Below are 24,897 nucleotides of genomic sequence, written 5' to 3' on the forward strand. Positions count from 1 at the left end.
TAAACTGAAACAGGCTGTTTTTCAACTGATCAAAAGTTTAGGACCACACCTCCAAAAAAAACTAAACTAAACCCCCCCCAAAACAGAAATCCAACTTCCAAACATGACCTCAGTAATGAGTAGCTCCACCGTTATTGTTTATCACTTCACGAAGGCCATCTACTGTCTGGAACTGTTGTCCATTTTTGTAAACTTCCCTTGCCAGCCATCCCCAAAGGTTCTCAATTGGATTTAGATCAGGGGAACACGCAGGATGGGCCAAAAGAGTGATGTTATTCTCCTGGAAGAAGTCCCTTGTCCTGCAGGCATTGTGTACTGTAGCATTGTCCTGTTGAAAACCCCAGTCGTTACCACACAGGCGAGGGCCCTCAGTCATGAGGAATGCTCTCTGCAACATCTGAACATAGCCAGCGGCCGTTTGACGCAACTGCACTTCCTGAAGCTCCATTGTTCCACTGAAGGAAAAAGCACCCCAGACCATTATGGTGCCCCCTCCACTGTGGTGCGTAGAAACATCTCAGGTGGGATCTGCTTGTCATGCCAGTAACGTTGGAAACCATCAGGACCATCAAGGTTACATTTTTTCTCATCAGAGAATAAAACTTTCTTTCACCTTTGAATGTCCCATGTTTGGTGCTCTCTTGCAAAGTCCAAACGAGCAGTTCTGTGGCGTTCAAAGAGACGAGGTCTTTGAAGACGTTTTTTGTTTTTGAAGCCCTTCAGTCTCAGATGCCGTCTGATGGTTATGGGGCTGCAGTCAGCACCAGTAAGGGCCTTAATTTGGGTCGAGGATCGTCCAGTGTCTTGACGGACAGCCAATTGGATCCTCCGGCTCAGTGCTGATGACATTTTTTTGGGGCTTCCACTTGACTTTTTTGTTCCATAACCCTCAGGATCATTTAAGAAATTCCAAATGACTGTCTTACTGCGTCCCACCTCAGCAGAGATAGCGCGCTGTGAGAGACCCTGCTGATGCAGTTCAACAACCCGACCACGTTAAAAAAGGGAGAGTTATTTTGCCTTTGCCATCACAACGTGTGAGTACCTGACAGAAAATGACAATGAATCCACATCTTTGCACAGATTTGGCCTTTTAAAGGCATGTGGTCCTAAAATTTGGATCAGCTGAAAAACAGCCTGTTTCAGTTTAATCGTTATTTTCAATTAATTGAATGCACAAAAAATGTTTTGTCTCACTCTCATTTCTTCTTGTTGCATGTTGAAGCTCTACTTGGAACCTTGTTAAGATCCAACAATGTAAAATATGATTTTTTGCCATTTTTCAAGTGGTCTTAAACTTTTGATCAGGACTGTAGTAGGTACAGTGCCTTGCAAAAGTATTCACCCCCTTGGCTTTTTTCGTATATTGGTGTCTCACAATCTGGAATCAACATGGATTGTTTGAGGATTTGCATCATTTAATTTACAGAACATGCCCACAACTTTGAACAGTTTTTTTTATTTTATTGTGAAGCAAACAACAAATAGGACAAAATAACAGAAAAAGTCAATGTGCATAACTATTCACCCCCCTAAAGACAATACTTTGTAGAGCCATCTTTTGCGGCAATCACAGCTCCAAGTCGCATTGGATAAGTCTCTATGAGCTTGCCACGTCTTACCACTGGGATTTTTGCCCATTCCTCCTTGCAAAACTGCTCCAGCTCCTTCAAGGTGGATGGTTTGCGCATGTGAACAGCAATCTTTAACTCCTTAGGCCTCATGCACACAACAGTTTTTTTTTTGCGAAGAAAATGATGATCAGCCGGCACACCGAAACAAATGGCGTGGTGCTCGCGTCCGAGATACAATCTCGTAAATGTAGTGAAGAAAGACCGGCACTCACTAAATCTTGAAGAAAGGAAATCTTTATTGTTACATATAATCCGTGACGCGTTTCGACTCACATCTGGAGCCTCTCTCAAACGTATGGGATATGGTACAAACAGAAATGAACACACGGCATTTAAATAACCCGCCTAGGCGGAAATGACATCACAATACCATGGTAACAAAATCAACAAAGACAATTATCCAATTGAAATATAAAGCAGGTGAAGAAAATCAGGTGAAGAAAATGAAGAAAAGATCCCAGCCGCAATCGATTAGCAATTCAAATGCTGAAAATTTCATAATGGCAGTGATAGGGTTAAATGAAGTTGTAAAGTAATGATGCCGCTGGGATGTCTTCAAGTTTTCTAAAAGTGAAAAAAAGAAACAGATTATCTGATGCGTTGATTTGCAACAATGGTAGAAATTTCATACAAATAAAAAAATGAAAGAGACATATTATACATAATGACAAATATCTGGAGAACTGGAGATTCACAAGAAGCTGTGGAGGTCATACTCTCGGTTCAAGCCTTTGGGCTCCAATGTTTGCAAAGTGTGAATCCAGTAAGATTCACGCTTCTTCAACATCTTAACCCTGTCACCACCACTACGGGGTTGTAATACATGTTCTATTATCTGGAACCGCAATTGCGAAATATTGTGATTACAACGTTCAAAGTGGTGCGGTATTGGTAAAAGCAGGTTCTTTTTCCGTATGGTGGATTTATGTTTTGAAAAACGATCCTTCATGCGCATTGAAGTCTCACCTATATATAATAGACCACACGGACACTTTAATAAATAAACAATAAAGTTACTGTTACAAGTGTAGAAGCCTCGAATGGGAAATTGTTTCCCTGTATGTGGATGTGAGAAATACTCACCTTTGATTACACTAGAACAATGTATGCAACCTAAACAAAAAAAGTGCCCTTTTTAGGTGTGGATAAAGTAGTTTGTCGTTGTGTCCTATGAACGCTGCCTATATCAGCCCGCACCACCATATCACGTATGTTTTTATTTCGTTTATAGCAAATCAGCGGACGATTTTGGAATTCCTCAACAGAGGGGTAAGCCCTGTGAACTTCAGTTCACTTTACACCATGACGACCATAGGATAAGTTTTCTTGATACTGTTGTTATAAGGGCAAGATGGATTGTTAATCACTGATTTACATATCAAGAACACGGACAGAAACTCACTTTTACATTATTCTAGCAACCATCCCCCTGCTCTCAAAAAAGCATTACCTCACTCCCAGTTTCAGAGGATTCATAGAATTGTCTCTGAAACTGCTATCAAGGAAACTCGCCTTGGTGAGATGAGAGATAGGTTTAGACATCGCGGTTACCCCACTTCCTTACTCAATCAAGAGAAGAATAAGGCCACTCTTCCAGTTGAGAAAACTATTTAAAAATCCCGTATCCCTTTTATTTCAAAATTCCATCCTTGGATCCATAAATGCAGATTAATTATCAACCATCATTGGAACATATTATCCAGGGCTTACCCCTCTGTTGAGGAATTCCAAAATCGTCCGCTGATTTGCTATAAACGAAATAAAAACATACGTGATATGGTGGTGCGGGCTGATATAGGCAGCGTTCATAGGACACAACGACAAACTACTTTATCCACACCTAAAAAGGGCACTTTTCCCTGTTTAGGTTGCATACATTGTTCTAGTGTAATCAAAGGTGAGTATTTCTCACATCCACATACAGGGAAACAATTTCCCATTCGAGGGTTCTACACTTGTAACAGTAACTTTATTGTTTATTTATTAAAGTGTCCGTGTGGTCTATTATATATAGGTGAGACTTCAATGCGCATGAAGGATCGTTTTTCAAAACATAAATCCACCATACGGAAAAAGAACCTGCTTTTACCAATACCGCACCACTTTGAACGTTGTAATCACAATATTTCGCAATTGCGGTTCCAGATAATAGAACATGTATCACAACCCCGTAGAGGTGGTGACAGGGTTAAGATGTTGAAGAAGCGTGAATCTTACTGGATTCACACTTTGCAAACATTGGAGCCCAAAGGCTTAAACCGAGAGTATGACCTCCACAGCTTCTTGTGAATCTCCAGTTCTCCAGATATTTGTCATTATGTATAATATGTCTTTTTTATTTTTTTCTTTGTATGAAATTTCTACCATTGTTGCAAATCAACGCATCAGATAATCTGTTTCTTTTTTTCACTTTTAGAAAACTTGAAGACATCCCAGGGCATCATTACTTTGCAACTTCATTTAACCCTATCACTGCCATTATGAAATTTTTAGCATTTGAATTGCTAATCAATTGCGGCTGGGATCTTTTCTTCATTTTCTTTTCTTCATTTTCTTCACCTGATTTGCTTCACCTGCTTTATATTTCAATTGGATAATTGTCTTTGTTGATTTTGTTACCATGGTATTGTGATGTCATTTCCGCCTAGGCGGGTTATTTAAATGCCGTGTGTTCATTTCTGTTTGTACCATATCCCATACATTTGAGAAAGGCTCCAGATGCGAGTCGAAACGCGTCACGGATTATATGTGACAATAAAGATTTCCTTTCTTCAAGATTTAGTGAGTGCCGGTCTTTCTTCACTACGTTTTTTTTTGCGGTCCGCAAAAACGGGTTCCGTATTTCCGTGATCCGTGTCAGTTTTTTCTTCCGTGGGTCTTCCTTGATTTTTGGAGGATCCAAGGAAATGAAGGAAAAAGTCGTTTTGGTGTCCGCCTGGCCGTGCGGAGCCAAACGGATCCGTCCTGACTTACAATGCAAGTCAATGGGGACGGATCCGTTTGACGTTGACACAATATGGTGCAATTGCAAACGGATCCGTCCCCCATTGACTTTCAATGTAAAGTCAGGAGTCCCTATTATACCATCGGATCTGAGTTTTCTCCAATCCGATGGTATATTTTAACTTGAAGCGTCCCCATCACCATGGGAACTCCTCTATGTTAGAATATACCATCGGATTTGAGTTAGATCGTGAAAACTCATATCCGACAGTATATTCTAACACAGAGGCGTTCCCATGGTGATGGGGACGCTTCAAGTTAGAATATACTACGAACGGTGTACATGACTGCCCCCTGCTGCCTGGCAGCACCCGATCTCTTGCAGGGGGCTGTGATCCACACAATTAACCTCCCTCCCTCCCCAGTTTTAAATTCATAGGTGGCCAGTGTGCCCCCCCTACCTCCCCTGTATTACTGTACATTCATTGGTGGCCAGTGTGCCCCCCTCCTAATTAAAATTCCCCCCCCTCCCCCATCATTGGTGGCAGCGGAGAGTTCCGATCGGAGTCCCAGTTTAATCGCTGGGACTCCGATCGGTAACCATGGCAACCAGGACGCTACTGCAGTCCTGGTTGCCATGGTTACTTAGCAATTTTAGAAGCATTATACTTACCTTCGCTGTCTGTGACCAGCCGGGTGCTCCTCCTACTGGTAAGTGAAAGGTCTGTGTGGCACATTGCTTATAGCACAGACCTGTCACTTACCAGTAGGAGGAGCGCCCGGCCAGTCACAGACATCGCAGGTAAGTATAATGCTTCTAAAAATTGCTAAGTAACCATGGCAACCAGGACTGCAGTAGCGTCCTGGTTGCCATGGTTACCGATCGGAGCCCCAGCGATTAAACTGGGACTTCGATCGGAACTCTCCGCTGCCACCAATGATGGGGGGGAGGGGGATTTTAATTAGGAGGGGAAGGGAGGGGGGGCACACTGGCCACCAATGAATGTAATATGAGGGAGGGGGGGCCGCACTGGCCACCAATGAATGTACAGTAATACAGGGGAGGGAGGGGGGGCACACTGGCCACCAATGAATGTAATACGAGGGAGGGGGGCGCACTGGCCACCAATGAATGTACAGTAATACAGGGGAGGGAGGGGGGGCCGCACTGGCCACCAATGAATGTACAGTAATACAGGGGAGGGAGGGGGGGCACACTGGCCACCAATGAATTTAAAAACTGGCGAGGGAGGGGGGTGCGATCCGTCTGTGTGAAAGTAGCCTACGGCCACGGATCACAGACGCGGATGCCAATCTTGTGTGCATCCGTGTTTTTTCACGGACCCATTGACTTGAATGGGTCCGTGAACAGTTGTCCGTCAAAAAAATAGGACAGGTCTTATTTTTTGGACGAACAGGAAACACTGATCACGGCCGCGGATGAATAACGGTGCCTTTTCAGAGTTTTCAACGGACCAATTGAAAGTCAATGGGTCCGCAGAAAATCACGGAAAACGGAACAACGACCACGGATACACACAACGGTCGTGTGCATGAGGCCTTAAAGCCATATTTCACCTTAAGGACCAGGCCATTTTTTGCAAATCTGACCAGTGTCACTTTAAGTGGTGATAACTTTAAAACGCTTTGACTTATCCAGGCCATTCTGAGATTGTTTTTTTCGGCACATATTGTACTTCATGACACTGGTAAAATGAAGTAAAAAAAATTCATTTTTATTTATTTTTTTAAATACAAAATTTACCAATATTTTGGAAAAATTAGCAAATATCCAAGTCTACATTTTTCTACTTCTATAATACATAGTAATACCTCCAAAAATAGTTATTACTTTACATTCCCCATATGTCTACTTCATGTTTGGATCATTTTGGGAATTACATTTTAGTTTTTGAGGACGTTACAGGGCTTAGAAGCAAATCTTGAAATTCTTCTGAATTTTTAGGGACCAGTTCAGGTCTGAAGTCACTTTGTGAGGCTTACATAATAGAAACCACCCAAAAATGACCCCGTTCTAGAAACTACACCCTTCAAGGTTTTCAAAACTGATTTTACAAACGTCGTTAACCCTTTAGGTGTTCCACAAGAGTTAATGACAAATGGAGATAAAATTTCAGAATTTAGATTTCTGGGCAAATTTTGCATCTTAATCCATTTTTTACAGTAACAAAACAAGGGTTAACAGCCAAACAAAATGCTATATTTATTGACCCGATTCTGTAGTTTGCAGAAACACCCCATATGTGGCCGAGGCGCACTGAGGGAGTGCTGAGGAGGGGAGTGCTGAGGAGGCGAGCCTCCTTATCTCAGAGCGCCTGCGCCGAATCAACACAGGCGCGCGATTTTTGAAATGCTGACAGGGCTGGCCGGAGGAGGAGATCGCGGCTGGCCCTGTCAATCAACAGAAGGAGGGGGCGGTTTTCTGCGGCTTCTACCAGCAAGTAGACGCCCTACTTGCTGGTAGAAAGGTAATTAGCATATCATAAAAGTAAGTTTTTTGCTAAATCTACTGAACGAAAATTATTAATAACATAATATATGGCAATATGGCAGGATAGGGATTATAAGTACACACAAAAAAAAAAAAAAAAAAAAAAAAGTTTAGTGGGGTGACAGAAGCCCTTTAAGGGGCTGCATCCAATCCCCCAATAATGGGAATTGGATGCGGAACAAAACTATCATATGTCTGTTCTGTGGCTTGGGTTACCACCCGGCCAGTAGTTCACCAGCAAGGCTGGTATTTAAGTTCCCTTGCCGGTGCCAGAATTTTCCTGTAAGGACTGTTAGGGTACTTTCACACTTGCGGCAGGACGGATCCGACAGGCTGTTCACCCTGTCAGATCCGTCCTGCCGCTATTTCGCCGGACTGCAACTCCCCATTGACTATAGCGGGAGTGGAGCTACGGCGCAGCATGGCAGTGCACAGTGTGAGGCCGCCAGACGAAAAAGTCGGACATGTAGTACTTTTAGTCTGGCGGCCTCTCACCGTGCTGCGCCGTAGCTCTGCCCCCATCCCCATTATAGTCGATGGGCACAGAGCAGCGGCACGGCGAAGTAGTGGCAAGATGGATCTGACAGGGTGAGCAGCCTGTCGGATCCGTCCTGCTGCAAGTGTGAAAGTACCCTTACTAATGAGCGCTTCCATCATGGAACGCCCATTAGTACAGCATTTACCTCCACCGCTACTTGTGCTAGTAAAAAAATAAATAAAATTACGGTACCTCCATCTCCATTTGCTCACGCTGTGGAGAACACTCCCTGCTGACTAGAAGCTCAGGACAGGACCTACAAGACGTCATCACGTTGGAGCACCGGTCCTGAGCTTGCAGTCAGCAGCGAATGTTCACCGCAGCCAGGTGAAAGCAAATTTTATATTTTTTTTTACAAAAGCAGAGAAGGGGGGCACTAATGGGGGCATTACTCTTACTGGGGGCATTATTCTTACTGGGGGCACTAATGTGGCCATTACTAATTCTGGGACTTACCCGGGGCGCTCCACTATAACGTCAGAGCGCCCCACGCGCATGGATCACATGATCGCATGGCATCTTTACTGTTGGCGTTCAGCTCGGGGAAGCACCTGACTGCAGTCCCAGGTATGCGGACCTTTAATAAAACTAGTTGAGTTCCCCTGATTTACACCGTGTCCCATTTGAAGCCCCCCTGATGCACCCCTAGAGTAGAAACTCCATAAAAGTGACCCCATTTTGGAAACTACGGGATAAGGTGGCAGTTTTGTTTGGACTATTTTTAGGGTACATATGATTTTTGGTTGCTCTATATTACATTTTTGTGAGGCAAGGTTACCAAAAATAGAAATTCAGAAATTTCATCTCCATATGCCATAAACTATTGAGGAACACCTAAAGGGTTAATAAAGTTTGTAAAATCAGTTTTGAATACCCTAAAGGGCTTCTGTCACCCCCCAAAAGTCATTTTTCATTTTTGGGCTAATTAAAATCTTTATAGTGCGATTACTCAATATATAGTGCTCTTAAACATTTCTGTGGTTTAGTTTCTTTAAAAACTGTACTTTTATAATATGTTAATTACCTGGCTACCAGCAAGTAGGGTGGTTGCTTGCTGGTAGCCGCCGCATCCTCCTTTCAAAAAAACGCCCCCTCCTCCTGTTGATTGACAGGGCCAGCGAGCGCTCTCCTCCTTCGGCTGGCCCTGTCTGCGTTCCAAATCTCGCGCCTGCGCCGTACCGGTCTTCAGTCGGCGCACTGAGAGTAGGAAACTTGCTCGGCCGCTCCATCCTCAGTGCGCCTGCTGAAGACCGGTACGGCGCAGGCGCGAGATTTGGAACGTAGACAGGGCCAGCCGAAGGAGGAGAGCGCTCGCTGGCCCTGTCAATCAACAGGAGGAGGGGGCGTTTTTTTGAAAGGAGGATGCGGCGGCTACCAGCAAGTAACCACCCTACTTGCTGGAAGCCAGGTAATTAACATATTATAAAAGTGCAGTTTTTAAAGAAACTAAACCACAGAAAAACGTAAGAGCACTATATATTGAATAATCGCACTATAAGGATTTTAATTAGCCCAAAAATGAAAAATGACTTTTGGGGGTTGACAGAAGCCCTTTAAGGGGTGTAGTTTCTTAGATGGGGTCACTTTTATGGAGTTTCTACTCTAGGGGTGCATCAGGGAGGCTTCAAAGGGGACATGGTGCCAAAAAAAAAAGTTTATCAAAATCTGCCTTCCAGAAACCATACGGTGTTACTTTCCTTCTGCGCCCTGACGTTTGGTCATACAGCAGTTTACGACCACATATGGGGTGTTTCTGTAAACTGCAGAATCAGGGTAATAAATATTAAATTTTGTTTGGCTGTTAACCCTTGCTTTGTTACTGGAAAAAAAACTGATTAAAATTGAAAATTTGCCCAAAAATTGCTGTTTTGGCACCGTTTTTATTTAATTTTTTTGACAGTGTTCATCTGAGGGGTTAGGTCATGGGGTATTTTTATAGAGCAGATTCTTACGGACGCGGCGATACCTAATATGTCTACTTTTTTTTATATATTTCAGTTTTACTAAATATTTTAGAATTTTTTGTTTTTTTTTGTGTCTGAGAACCATAGTTTTTTATCAGTGGCTAAATTGGGATATAAATTTAGTACTCCATGGAAGTGTGTTACTCCCTGTAGCAACCAATAATGCAGAGGCCCGGATGACCGGTGCACGTGTCGCACTGAGTAGTGGTGTCCTTCTGCATCCCCCTCCTGTGACACACTCTGCACCTTTTTTTCTTTCCAGTATGGGGGACCACACCTGGAAAGTGTTGGCCAGGGACGATCCAGGCGCCTCCAGTTCCCGAGGTACTCCGGCCTGCTCTTTTCCGGTCAGAAAAGATCAGGTCCTTGAGGACTGCCTCATAAAACTGAAGGAATTTCCCTGTGTTGCCAGCGCTCCGGGACAGCACAAAAAAAGAGTTGTACAAGGAAACCTGTACCAAGTAGACCGCAACCTTTTTGTACCATGCCCGGGTTTTGCGCATGGCATTATATGGCTTGAGGACTTGATCAGAGAGATCCACTCCTCCCATATACAGATTGTAGTCGACGATACAATCGGGCTTGAGGACCGTTGCCGCGGTACCTTGCACAGGGACAGGGGTGATGCCGTTACTATGAATTGTGGACAGTACAAGGACATCCCTCTTGTCCTTATATCTGACCAGCAACAGGTTTCCACTGGTAAGGGCACGGGTCGCACCCCTGGGGATAGGTACCTGGAGGGGTGGGTAGGGAGGCCGCGTTAATTTTTCCACACGGTCCCACAAGCGGACGTGGATCTGGAGGCGAGGGACTGGAACAAGGGGATACTAGTATAAAAGTTATCCACGTACAGGTGGTAACCCTAATCTAGCAGTGGGTGCATAATGTCCCACACAAGTTTCCAGCTAACACCCAGAGTGGGGGGACATTCTGGGGGTTGAATACGGGAATCTCGTACCTCGTACACACGAAACTTGTAAGTGTACCCTGAGGTACTCTCACAAAGTTTGTACAGCTTCACGCCATACCTCGTCTGCTTAGAGGGAACATACTGGCGGAAAAGGAGTCTCCACTTGAAAGCAATGAGACTCATTAACCTTGACCTCCCTTCCAGGTACATAGGCCTGTACAAATTTGGCCCCAAAGTGATCGATGACCGGCCTGATTTTGTACAGGCGGTCATAGGCAGGATCACCTTGGGGGAAGGGGCATGCTGCATTATCTGAATGATGCAGGCATTTCCGCATGGCCTGAAACCGGGAGCGTGTCATGGCCGTACTGTAAAGTGGGGTCTGGTAGAGGATGTCCCCACTCCAGTAATGCCCGACACTAGGTTTCTTGACTAGGCCTATGTGCAGCACGAGGCCCCAAAACGTCCTCATCTTTGCTGCACTGACCGGAGTCCAGCCACCGGGCCTAGCCAAAAAGGAGCCCGGGTGTTGAGCAACAAACTATTGGGCGTACAGGTTTGTTTGCTCCATTAGATTTAAAAAAATGGTCACTGAAAAATAGACTAAAGTAGTCGTATTCAGTGAAGCCCACTGTGGAAATCTGGATTCCTGGTTGGCCTACAAAATCAGGAATCACGGGCTCAAAACGCTGTGGGGTATACCAGACAAGTTCACTGGTGTCAACGCTGATCAACCGTCCGAAGTTGATCAGCGGTGGGATGTGCGATGGGCTAACAGTGGCCGGACGCTAAGAGTGCCGGCCACAGTCAGCGTACGCAGGAAGGAAAAAAATAAAAACTGCTTGCGCCCAAGCTGCAGCACCCCTGGGGGTCTAGGGTCCCATAGATGTGCTGTGGACCCCAGACACCCGATTTAGGGTGATGCAACAAAAACAAAAAAAAAAAATTCTCTCTCACTAACTTTCCCTGAATATCCCTGCCTAACCTAACCTTTTCCTAAATACCTGGGGGCACAGATGGAGTGCTGGCTGATGATCCCTGAACAGATGGGGGTGCTGGCTCTGAGATCCGATGCGCAGCACTCCTCTCTCCTCGGCTCCCGGACTGAAAAGGAGGAAGAGAGAGGAGCGCTGCAGTAATTTGAACTGCCCGCCCCTGCAGCCAACCAATGAGAGGCGATCCTGAGAGGTGATGTCACATCACCTCTCAGGATCGCAGGATGGTGATTGGTGGTGTATTATCACACCACCGATCACCATCCTGTTCCGGGTTATCGGGTCCCCAGAGACCCGAATAACCCGAAACGCAGCAAACCACAGGTCTGAATTGACCTGCGGTTTGCTGCGATCGCCGACACCGGGGGTGGGGTGGGGGGTCACAGGACCCCCCCCCCCCGGCGCATTGATCAAGGTGCCTGCTCAACCGGAACATACATGACGTATCGGTACATCATGTGTCCGGAAGAAGTTAAGCCGGACCACAGATTTTCTATTGGATTGAGATCTGGGATTTGACTAGGCCGTTCCAATACATTTACACGTTTCCCCTTAAACCACTCAAGTGTTGCTTTAGCAGTGTGTTTGGGGTCATTGTCCTGCTGAAAGGTGAAACTCCGTGCTAGCCTCAGATCACGCACAGAGTGGTACAGGTTTTGCTCAAGAATATCCCTGTATTGAACACCATCCATCTTTCCCTCAACTCTGACTGGTTTCCCGGTCCCGGCTGCTGAAAAACATCCCCACAGCATGATGCTGCCACCACAATGTTTCACTGTGGGGATGGTGATGTGATGTGTGTTGGGTTTGCGCCAGACATAGCGTTTTCTTTGATGGCCTAAAAGTTAAAATTTAGTCTCATCAGACCAGAGCACCTTCCTCCATACATTTTGGGAGTCTCTCACATGCCTTTTCGCAAACTCACAATGTGCCTTTTTGTTTTTTGCTGAAAGTAATGGCTTTCTTCTGGTCACTCTGCCATAAAGCCCAACTCTATGGAGCGTACGGCTTATTGTCGTCCTATGTACAGATACTCCAGTCTCTGCTGTGGAACTCTGAAGCTCCTCCACGGTTACCTTAGGTCTCTGTGCTGCCTCTCTGATTAATGCCCTCCTTGCCTGGTCCATGAGTTTTGGTGGGCAGCCGTCTCTTGACAGGTTTGCTGTTGTGCCATGTTCTTTCCATTTGGTTATGATAGATTTGATGGTGCTCCTGGGGATCATTAAAGATTTGGATATTTTTTTTTATAACCTAACCCTGACTTGTACTTCTCAACAACATTGTCCTTTACTTGTTTGGAGAGTTCCTTGGTATTCATGGCAGTGTTTGGTTAGTGATGCCTCCTGCTTAGGTGTTGCAGCCTCTGTGGTCTTTCAAAAAAAGTGTGTATATGTAATGACAGATCATCTGACACTTAGATTGCACACAGGTGGACATCATGTCACAAATTTGTATGTGACTTCTGAAGGTAATTGGTTGCACCAGAGCTTTTTTTGGGCTTCCTAACAAACAGACGCACATGCTAATTTTCTGTTTTCTATTTCTAAACAATAGTTTTAGTTATATATTTTTCTCATTGCACTTCACCAACTTAGACTATTGTGTTCTGATCCATCACATAAAATTCAGATTAACAAAACATTGAACTTAAAGGGTTTCTATCACTTCGTATCACATATTTAGGTGTCAGACACTAGCGATCCGCTAGTGTCTGCTTTAACAAACCATCCTAATATGATAGGTTTTGGGGCAGCCGTTTTGCTAAAATAACAACTTATATCTATATGCTAATGAGCCTCTAGGTGCTATGGGGGCGTCATTAGCACCTAGAGGCTCCGTCTACCTTCATAAACTGTCGCTGCTCAGCGCGTCCCTCCAGCCCGCCCATCTCCTGCTGAATGCGATCCTCTCCATGCGCGTCTCTGTTCTGCGCATGCGCAATGAATGTCTGACCGCTTCCCTGCTCAGACATCTCCACTGCGCCTGCGCCGATGACATCATAGTGCTCCGAGGAACAGGCGCAGTGGAGATGTCTGAGCAGGGAAGCGGTCATAGCACCTAGAGGCTCATTAGCATATAGATATAAGTTGTTATTTTAGCAAAACGGCTGCCCCAAAACCTAACAACTTATATCTATATGCTAATGAGCCTCTAGGTGCTATGGGGGCGTCATTAGCACCTAGAGGCTCCGTCTACCTTCATAAACTGTCGCCGCCCAGCGCGTCCCTCCAGCCCGCCCATCTCCTGCTGAATGCGATCCTCTCCATGCGCGTCTCTGTTCTGCGCATGCGCAATGAATGTCTGACCGCTTCCCTGCTCAGACATCTCCACTGCGCCTGTTCCTCGGAGCACTATGATGTCATCGGCGCAGGCGCAGTGGAGATGTCTGAGCAGGGAAGCGGTCAGACATTCATTGCGCATGCGCAGAACAGAGACGAGCACGGAGAGGATCGCATTCAGCAGGAGATGGGCGGGCTGGAGGGACGCGCTGGGCGGCGACAGTTTATGAAGGTAGACGGAGCCTCTAGGTGCTAATGACGCCCCCATAGCACCTAGAGGCTCATTAGCATATAGATATAAGTTGTTATTTTAGCAAAACGGCTGCCCCAAAACCTATCATATTAGGATGGTTGGGCAGAGCAGACACAAGCGGATCGCTAGTGTCTGACACCTAAATATGTCATACGAAGTGATAGAAACCCTTTAAGGCAGTAAATGTCACAAAACATGAAAAAAGTTAAGGGGGGTGAATACTTTTGCAAGGCACTGTATAATACCATTTAGAATGATCCCCATTTCTCAGCTCCATTGTTTGCAAGTGTAAAGTTGTGCAGCCATTTTTTTTATTAACCATGTTTGCTTGACGCCACCTTGACGCCTGGTAGATGGACCCGACACATGTTTGATCAAAATTTGTGATTATGTATATGAATGTGTTAGTCTAAATTTTCTTGTACTAACCTCAGGATAGGTCATCAAAAGCAGATGAGCAGGGGCCCGACTGACCGGCATCCCTGCCGATCAGCTGTTTGACGAGAAAGCAGCACTAGTACACGAGCTGCCTTCTCTTCTCTACCTGCTCGCCAATAATTCTATTCAAGTGAATAGAAGACTTACCGTATAAGCACTGTGTTCTCTTCAAACAGCTGATCTGCCGGGGAGCCTACAGTCAGGCCCCCGCTGATCTGATATTGATGAACTATCCTAAGGATAGGTCATTAATATAAAAAGCGGACAACCCCTTTAATTTACTGACCAGATATAATGCTCTTTACTATGATGGGTACTGACATAATATTGATGTTTGGACATGAAATGAATCATGATACACATTTCTAGGTAAACGTAGAAGCATATCCATAGATGTACAAGATTTTCCCTTTGTATAACTATTCACGTATAAAATCTGTAGCCTACTTTCCCTGCCTGCAGGCCATCTGTAAATGTTCAAGAAACTCCTCAATCCCCCAGAATCCATGTAGTAAAATACAGCAAATAGAAATGGATGCAGTTGCAGTTACATAGGTGTAAAATTGAATATAAACACACCTTTCACATGTGTAGCACTCACAGAACTCATTGTTTTCGCCAAAAAAGCCATCCCCATAATAACACGAGATCTCTTCCCCAGGCTCAATATCCCGCAGTGCTTTTACACAAGCAGTATCACGGCCAGTTGATACAAACTGCAACATTAAAGTAACATTAAAATCTCTTACTGTTCTCTAGCCAGAAATTATAAGAAAATAAAAAAAATCATAATGTTGTTATGTACAGGTATATCACTTACCTTACAGTTAGGTCTGCAATCTAGAGGTGTTAAGCAAGAAAAAAAACAATTAACATTAGTATTAGAGCTGAAATAAATGATATGTCACATAAAAAAAAAGTTAAAGCCTACATACACCTTGGGGGTAATTTTTTATGATTGTATTTTACTAAAAATAATTTTCTCAATTGGTCTTTATTAAAAATATTGAGTTGTTCTGCCTAGCTGTGTCTAACTTTTTAGCCTATGTTTACACTTCTGTTATTTGGTCAGTTATTTCCATCGGTTATTGTGAGCCAAAATCAGGTGTGGGTCAAAAACACAGAACAGGTTCATATCTTTTCATTATACCTCATCTTCACTACTGGTTTTGGCTCAAAATAACTAATGGAAATAACTGACCAAATAACTGAAGTGTAAACTTCCTTCCTGCGGATCGCTAGCAGAAAAGACCTCTGCCCTTGCATGCAGTGATCTCCTCCAGAGCATGGGGAAGAGTGATGGCTAATGCCATGGCTCTTCCCCATAAGGACTTGTTTGCCGGCAGGAGATCGTGTTTACACAGCACGATCTACTGCCGGTAAACAATTTTTTCGTGCGCACAAACAACTGGATTACCCGATGTATTAGCATTTCGCTCGTTCATTGAGTAATCGGCGGTACATTTACTATCAATGCTCGTTAGCGATAATCTGTGCATTTCTCGGCCCGTGTAAAGGGCCCTATTACTTTCACTTTATGCTCGTCATCCAACAACCCCTATCGCTAATTTTTTGAGGAGGTCATAAACACTTATTTAAGCCACATTCTAATTAGTAAGATAAGAACTGAGCTATATTGAGTGTTTATAATCTCAGAGTGTTTATAACCTCAGGTGAGCTGACTGATTTGGCAGAGAGAAAAATCACTAGAGCATCTTAGCCCTGTACAGAAAGAAACAACTCCATATTTTATAATAAAGACCAATTTAAAAGATTATTTTAGGCTACTTTCACACTCGCGTTTGGTATGGATCTGCACAGATGGATCCGTTCAGATAATACAACAGTCTGCATCCGTTCAGAACGGATCCGTTTGTATTATCTTTAACATAGCCAAGACGGATCTTGAACACCATTGAAAGTGAATGGAGGACGGATCCTTTTTCTATTTTGTCATAGAAAACGGATCCGTCCCCATTGACTTTCATTGTGTGTCAGAACGGATCCGTTTGGCTCAGTTTCGTCAGACAGACACCAAAACGCTGCAAAAAAATTGCCCCCAAAGGTGTACATAGCCTTTAAGACCTATTTGATTTGGTTGGTACCTTTATTTTGTTCCAGATCTTATGGACATTTATGACAAACACTGGATGGACAAAAGCACAGAGACAACTCTTAATAACTGAATTCAGGCGTTTCATTCAGTCCTATTGCCCAAAGTGTAGAAAATCAAGAAACTAGCCATGCAGTCTGCTTTTACAAACATTTATAAAATAATGGTTTGTTCTAAAAAGGTCACTGAATTTGAATGTGGTATTGTAACAGCTGCAGTAACAGGTCAGTTAGTGAAATGTCTTCTCTCCTACATATTCCATGATCAACTGTGAGTAGTATTATTGCAAAGTGAAAGTGTTTAGCGGCCACAGCAACTCAACCACAAAGAGGCCACATACATTTTGCATACTGTACATTTAAATTTGCAGAGTGGGGTTGCTGAGTGCTGAGGCATATAGTGCATACAAATCCACAGTGCTCTGCTGACTCAATAACTGCAGAATTCCAAAACATCCCCTGGCATTAACATCAGCATAAAAATGTGAGCCTGGAGCATCATGGAACATGAAAGACTTATAATATTGTGCAAATGGTTTAGGCAGGTGTGGAAAAATTGCTGCAATAAGCACAAATGCTTTCAAAAATAGATGGGGTTGATAGTTTATTTTTAGCAATTAATAAAAAGCAAGCTGAATGAACAAAAAATAAATCTAAGGGTCCATTCACACATTTTGCGGAACGGAATTGCGGACCCATTCATTTCTATGGGACAGCACTTCCGGGTCCGCAATTCCATTCCCGAAAAAAAATAGAACATGTCCTATTCTTGTCCGCGATCTGCGGTCAGCAAAATGCGGAACGCACATCACCGATGTCCGTGTTTTGCGGATCCGCGAAACACACACGGACATGTGACTGGACCCTTACTCAAATCAATTTTTCTAGGCACACTTGCACCCAGTTTTCGAAGGACTTTGGTAGGGAGGTTGCTCCAAAGAATTTAAAGAATTAACCACAGATCTTCTGTGGATGTAGGCTTGCTGAACTCCTTCTGTCTCTTCATGTAATCGCAGAACGACTTAAAGGCGTTGAGGTTGGGGCTCTTTGGCCGGCCATAGTATTACTTACAGGATTCCTTGTTCTACTTTACGCTAAAGATACCGCATTTTTCGCCCTATAAGACGCACCTGCCCATAAGACGCACCTAGGTTTTTGAGGAGGAAAATAAGAAAAAAAATATTTTGAACCAAAAGGTATGCTTTTGGTGGGTTTTGACTAATGGTGGTCTAGGGATGACACAATTATGGGGGAACTGTGTATGACACTGTTATGGAGGGGATCTGTGGATGGCACTGTTATGGGGATCTGTGGGTGACACTGTTATGGGGGGGGGATCTGTGGATGGCACTGTTATGTGGGGGGGATCTATGGATGGCACTGTTATGTGGAGGGGATCTATGGATGGCACTGTTATGTAGGGGGGATCTATGGATGGCACTGTTATGTGGGGGTTATCCAATACATGACTGCACCGGGCCCCGCCGCGATTCCAATAGTTGCTTGCCTCCAGCCCCTCCTTTTTCCCTGCTGATACATCGCCACGCTGTGCAGCCGGCGATGTATCAGTGTTGTTAGCATAGTAAAAATGGCAGCATTCACCCCATAAATGCGCACTGCCATATGGGGGGGGGGAATTGCGTCTTATGTGGCGAAAAATACGGTAGTTCTTAATGACACTGGCTGTATCACTAGTCTTACAAATCACTAGTCAGACCATACATGCAGTATTGTGTACAATTCTAGGCTCCTGTGAACAAGAAAGACCTAGAGCTGGAGAGGTTTTAGAGAAGGTCAACTAAAGTAATAACTGGAATAGGTGGACTACAGTACCCAGAAAGATCAAAATTAGGGTTATTCATTTTAGAAAAAAAGAGGACTGAGGGAAGATCTAATAACTATGTATAAATATATCAGGGGGTCAGTACAGAGATCTCTCTCATCATCTATTTATTCCCAGGACTGTGACGAGGGGACATCCTCTGCGCCTGGAGGAAAGAAGGTTTATACACAAACATAGAAGAGGATTCTTTACAGTAAGAGCAGCGAGACTATGGAACTCTCTGCCTGAGGAGGTGGTGATTGTGAATTCACTAAAAGGGTTCAAAAGGGGCCCTGATGAATTTCTGGAGTGTAATAATATCAGAGGTTATAGTTATTAGATTTCTGGAGAAGTTGTAGATTCAGGGAGTTAATCTGACTGCCTGAATGGAGTCAGGAATTTTTTTTCCCCCTGAGTAACTCAGGGGTCAGTGTTGGGCCCTATTCTCTTCAATATATTTATTAATGATCTTGTAGAAGGCTTGCACAGTAAAATATACATTTTCGCAGATGACACTAAACTGTGTAAAGTAATTAACACAGAAGAGGACAGTATACTGCTACAGATGGATCTGGATAGATTGGAGGCTTGGGCAGATAAGTGGCAGATGAGGTTTAACACTAACAAATGTAAGGTTATGCACATGGGAAGGAATAATGCAAGTCACCCGTACATACTAAATGGTAAAACACTGGGTAAGGGCTCATGCACACAAACGTATTTTCTTTCCACTTCCGATCCGCTGTTTTGCTGATTGGATTCACTTCAATGGGTCCGCAAAAACTGGATTTTTGTACTCTCCATAAAATCCTTTTTCTCGTAGGATGCATTGGGGGACACAGCACCATGGGTCACCAGCTGCCACTAGGAGGCCGACACTAGAAATAAAACATGTTGGCTCCTCCTATCTGGGCTATACCCGCTGCAGATGCAGGAGCAAACCAGTAGGTAGAAAAGCAGTAGGATAACAAGAAAAAACTGTAAGCCAACAAGTCCTAAACCAGAAAGGACCAACAGAAAGACTTAGCCAAAAAAGGGTGTGATCTGTGTCCCCCAATGCATCCTACAAAAAAAGGATTTTACGGCGAGTACAAAAATCCAGTTTTCTCTTGAATGCATTGGGGGACACAGCACCATGGGACGTCCTAAAGCAGTCCACAAGGGAGGGCAGCAATAAAACAGCCATGCAACGCAACTAACTCACGGCTGCTTGCAGAACCCTGCGGCCCAAACTGGCATCAGCAGAAGCCAAGGAGAGGATGGGATAAAATTTGGAAAATGTATGAACAGAGGCCCAGGTGGCAGCCTTGCAGACTTGGGAAGCTGAGGCCTGATGTCTAACCGCCCAAGAAGCCCCGACCGCCCTAGTGGAATGAGCGGTCAATCGAAAGGAAGGAACACGACCCTTGGCAACGTAGGCCTCCTTAACTGCCGACCTAATCCAACGGCATATGGTGGCCTTGGAAGCTTGCAAGCCCTTGCGAGAACCCTCAGGGATCACAAACAGGGAGTCTGACCGGCAAAAGGGCTCAGTCAACCTAAGATAGAGGCAAAGCGCCCCTAACAACATACAAACGGTGAAGCGAACGCTCCCTAGGATGAGAGGGGTTAGGACAGAAGGACAATCTCCTCATTAATGTGGAATACGGACACCACCTTAGGGAGGAAGGAAGGCACCGGACGCAGAACGACCTTATCCTGATGAAACACCAAGAAAGGGGATCTAGAAGAGAGCTCAGCAAGTTCGGAAACTCTGCGAATAGAAGTAATCACCACAAGAAAGGTGACCTTAAACGAAACAAAAGAAAGAGAAATATCCTGTAACGGCTCAAAGGGAGAGGCCTGAAGAGCGTCCAAGACAATTTTCAAGTCCCACAGGAGAACGAAAAGGCGGGACGCGGTGAGCGACCCCCTGCCGAAAAGTTCTCACTTGACGGCGAGAAGCCAGGGGTTTCTGGAAAAGAACAGATAAGGCCAAAATCTGACCCTTGAGAGAGGCCAAACGAAGGCCCTTGTCAAAGCCCGACTGGAGGAAGGATAAGACCCTGGGAATGGACAGGTAGAGAGGGTGAAACGGAGCAGCCTCACACCAGGAAAAATAAGCCTTCAAAGTACGATGATAAATTCTGGAAGACTGGGGCTTGCGTGTGGGGAGCATAGTCTGAATAACAGACTCCGAGAGACCGCGAACCTCAGAACCACGGCCTCAAAAGCCACGCCGTTAAACGCAGCTGATGTAAATTTGGGTGGAGTAGCGGACCTTGGGAAAAGAGGTCGGGACATAGAGGGATGCGCCACAGTGTGTCTGCGAGAAGGAACAGAAGATCCGCGTACCATGCTCAGCGAGGCCAGTCCGGGGCCACCAGAATCGCCGGAACCCGGGCCAACTTCAGGCGCTTGAGAACCCTGAGAAGGAGCGGAATGGGAGGAAAGAGGTAGCCGAGGCCAGCGCCTTAGGGTCCCGAGACTTCGCGAAGTAACGTGGGACCTTGTGGTTGAGACGGGAGGCGAAAAGGTCAATATCGGGCGTGCCCCAACGCTGACACAGACGAAAAAAACACCTCGCCCAGGTCTGGGTTTAGGCGACAGAGTCAGCCGCCCAATTGTCGACCCCTGGAATGTGGACTACGGAGAGGACCGAAACGAAGGACTCCGCCCACCGAAGTATGAGAGATGCCTCTTCCATGAGCCTCATGCTCCTGTTGCTACCCTGATGATTCAGGTACGCCACCGCGGTGGAGTTGTTAGTCTGGACACGGACTGGAAGACCGGAGAGAAGGTGTGTCCAAGGAGATAGAGCCAGAAAGATCGCCCTGAGCTCCAGAATATTGATGTGCTGGGAGGATTCCGCTGCTGACCACAGGCCTTGAGCAGATAGGGACCCGTAGACAGCTCCCCAACCCGTCAGGCTGGCGTCCGTGGAGATTACCCGCCAACGAGGGGGAAGAAAGGACTTGCCCAGAGATAGGGTAGAAGCCACCAGCACAACTCCTTGCTGACAAGACGGGAAAGACGAACCAGAAGGTCGAGGCCCGGATGGGACTTGTCCCAGCTGGATAGGATCGCCAGCTGAAGAGGCCTGGAATGGAATTGCGCAAACGGGATCACCTAGAAGGAGGCAACCATTCGGCCCAAAACCTGCATGCACGAACCTTGTCCTGGGGAAGGAACACTCGAGAGAGGCGAGTGTCTAAGGTCATGCCCAAGAAATCCATTCGCTGGCGGGGAACCAGGGAGGACTTGGGGAAGTTGACCAACCACCCGAACTGAGACGGGACAGACAGGGTGATACGGAGGCTGGCCAGGTTGCCCTCCAGAGACGGAGCCTTCACCAACAGGTCGTACAGGTAGGGAATCACTGCCACCCCCCGAGTGCAGAGGAAGGCGATTAGAGGGGCCAGGACCTTCGTGAAGACCCTTGGGGCGGACGCTAATCCGAAGGACAGAGCCACAAATTGGAAATACAGAGAACCCACTGAAGGTACCACTAATGGGCCACGTCAATGGGAGACATGCGTCCTGTATGTCGATGGACGACAAAAATTCGCCCTCCTCCAGGGAGGCAATCACCGACCTGATCGACTCCATGCGGTAGTGTCGGGTTCGAACCAGGCGGTTGAACGCCTTCAAGTCCAGGCTAGGATGGAGGGAGCCGTCCTTTTTGGGGACCGTAAAAAGATTTGAATAAAATCCCTGAAAGCGCTCCGACTCGGGGACAGGAACGATCACTCCGAGGGACTGAAGGGAATGAATGGCCCGGAAAAAATCTGCCGCCTTTACGGGAGACTGGGGGGGGCATGACATAAAGAACCGACTCACAGGAAGAGTGGAAAACTCTATTCTGTAACCGGAGGAAATGATCACCAGGACCCATGCGTCATCCACGCTTGCACGCCACGACTCCTGGAAGTTGAGCAAACGGTCCCCAACATGTGGTAAAGCACAGTCATGCAGAAGAGGTTTTTGCAGACTGGGGCTTTGAAGGCTTGGGGCGAGAGTGCCAGGCAGGTCTGGCCTTGAAGGAAGGCCCCCCCGACTTCATGTTCGAGCGGGAGGATGAGTCCCGAAAGGAACAACATTTTTTGTACCTCAAAGTCGCCAAGGGAGGTAGACGGCGGCGAGGGCGGTTCTGGGGAAGAAGGGGGCTTTTTCCTCCCGTGGCTTCTGAAATAAGCTCCACCAGGCTTTTCCCAAACAGCTTTTCGCCCTGAAAGAGGAGAGAGATTAGAGCCTTTTTTGAAGCTACATCTGCCGCCCATGAACGGAGGTAGACCGTACGGCGGATGGCCACAGGGTTAGCGGCTGCCCTGCTAGATCGGCAAACCGATTCCAGGGAGACATCACATAGGTAAGGGAAGCCTGGAGAAGCTGAGAGGCAAGAATATAAACCTCACTTGGAGCAGAGTCCGGCAGCAAACGAACGAGCTGATTCGCCCAGACCACGCAGGCTTTGGCAACCCAGGAGGCGGCAAAAGATGGCTGAACAGCGGAGCCTGCCGCTACAAAAACGGCCTTAGCCAAGGAATCAATCTTCTTGTCAGCGGGATCCGACAAGGAAGCCGCATCGGCCACGGGAAGGGTTGTGGCCTTGGCCAAACGGGCCACCTGAGGATCAAGTTCACGGATTCTGCACTGAAAGGAAACAGAGCGTCCGAACCTTTAGACATCTGCAGGCGCTTATGAGGCTGACTCCATTCTTTGGCCAGGAGTGCGTCAAGGTCCGGGTGGTTAGGAAAAACCAACACAGAACGCCTGGAACGGCAGAAGGACACAGGATCCTGAGAAGAGGAGGGAGTACCCTCCTGCACATTGAGGGTGTCTCTAACCGCCTTAATGAGGTGCTGCATGTCCGCAGATAAAATAGAACTCTGCTCTGATACAGAATTGGATTCAGAGGTGTCCCCAGGAGCGGCAGAAGCGGTGGAAGACGAGACTTCGCCTGTCTCAGGCTTGTCCAGGGAGTGACCCGAGGATGCGGAGGAGGAGCGGGACGCGGCTGAGATTACTCGAGGTCTTTTACGGGACCTGGTATCAGAGCGCGGGCGAGCCCCTTCAGCAGCATGGTCTCTGTGAGGGGCAGAGACTGCCGCAATTTGAGCAGGCAAGCGGTCCAGCGACTGCACCATGGATCGGGACAGGCTGGCTAGGTCGCCTATGGCCTGGGACAGTGAGGCGGTCCAATCAGAAGGAACCACTACCGCAGGGGGGGCCAGGGCGTCAGAAGGGGGCATGGGAGCAACGCACTGCGCGCAGTGCGAGTTAGGTTGCGGGGGAAATGCCTTACTGCACTTAGAGCAAGCATAAAAAGTAGGTACCCCAATAGGCATCCGGGCTTTAGGGTCCGTACTAGCAGAGGACATTATGGCAAAAAGAAAAAAAATTGTATAGCCGGAGAGGCTATCCTACCAGGCCCCAGGTACTGTGCCCCACGATGCAGAAGAAGCAGCGAAGATGATGCAGGAACAGGCAGAATGGCAATCCAGGCTTTGGCTGCAAAATGGACATTCTTCTCCCTCAGCTTCAGCTTAGAGAAGAGACCGCCCCTAGAAGAGAAAACCCCACGCCTAGAAGCGATAGGAGCAGGCAAGGAGGTCCTTCCCAGAGTGAGGAGGGGTCGGGCCGAAGCTGGGAAAAAGGGGGGGCGGAGCCAGGTCGTGAAGCCTTGGGATAGAGGGACGAAGGCCCTTGGTAATAGAGCAAATACCCTCTGCCCCCCTGGATTAACAGTGTTCCCCAGCACAAGGTGGGGGGGGGGGGGTTTAGAGCCTATAGCGCCCCTAAGAAGTACTGTGTCCCAGAAGGATAGATCCCTAGGATGAAAAGCAGACGCCCTGGCCAAGGAACCAGAAGATCATGGTTCAGAGGGGAGAGAGGGGAGAACCAGTACTTACCCTCTGACGTCTTCAGGTGCAGCAGGGTCACCCCATCAGCAGACTCGACATGGAGCCCGTGGGAATGCTGGCAATCCACTGCGCGGCGGCAGTAATGGGGACCGGGTGACCAGCAGTACCAAAGTACGCGCCCGCAGAGGGTGTAACTAAAGTGGGTGCTCCGACCCCCCTGCAAAAAATACGGAACGCACACGAAACACTTCCGTAGGTCATTCGTATTTTGCGGATCCATACTGTAGAAATGCTATGCCCAGCCCATATTGCTCATGTGTTTGGTGATTAATAAGTTACTGTTTCAGTTTCCGATCTGAACAAAAAGTATCGCATACGGAAACCATACGGATATGTTTTGTGGAATAACAGAACGGAAGAGGACTTAAATCAGATAAAATAAAACCTCAAATACGGAACAACGGATTTGTGAAAAACGGACCGCAAAACAACAAGTGTCATGTGCATGAGCCCTAACACTAACATGGAAAAGGACCTAGGAATTTTAGTGAACAGCAAGCTAAGCTGTAGAAACCAGTGTCAGGCAGCTGCTGCCAAGGCCAATAAGATGAAGGGTTGTATTAAAAGGGGCATAGATGCCTGTGATGAGAA

The 24,897-nt window shown here is 46.4% G+C and overlaps 1 protein-coding gene across 7 annotated transcripts in view; it reads right to left on the reverse strand.

The window, feature by feature from the left end:
- The window catches only part of KMT5B (lysine methyltransferase 5B), a 277,581-nt gene that overhangs the window by 20,272 nt on the left and 232,412 nt on the right, over positions 1-24,897 (reverse strand). For all 7 annotated transcript variants that reach the window (XM_040410839.1, XM_040410833.1, XM_040410838.1 and 4 more), the window contains 2 exons: positions 15,290-15,309; positions 15,049-15,185 (listed from right to left, as the gene is read on the reverse strand). In XM_040410839.1, the coding sequence (XP_040266773.1) occupies positions 15,049-15,185; positions 15,290-15,309 (157 nt within the window). The remainder of the gene's footprint in view (positions 1-15,048; positions 15,186-15,289; positions 15,310-24,897) is intronic.

This window comes from Bufo bufo, chromosome 10 (genome assembly GCF_905171765.1).
Source record: "Bufo bufo chromosome 10, aBufBuf1.1, whole genome shotgun sequence".
In the NCBI taxonomy this organism is placed as follows: domain Eukaryota; kingdom Metazoa; phylum Chordata; class Amphibia; order Anura; family Bufonidae; genus Bufo; species Bufo bufo.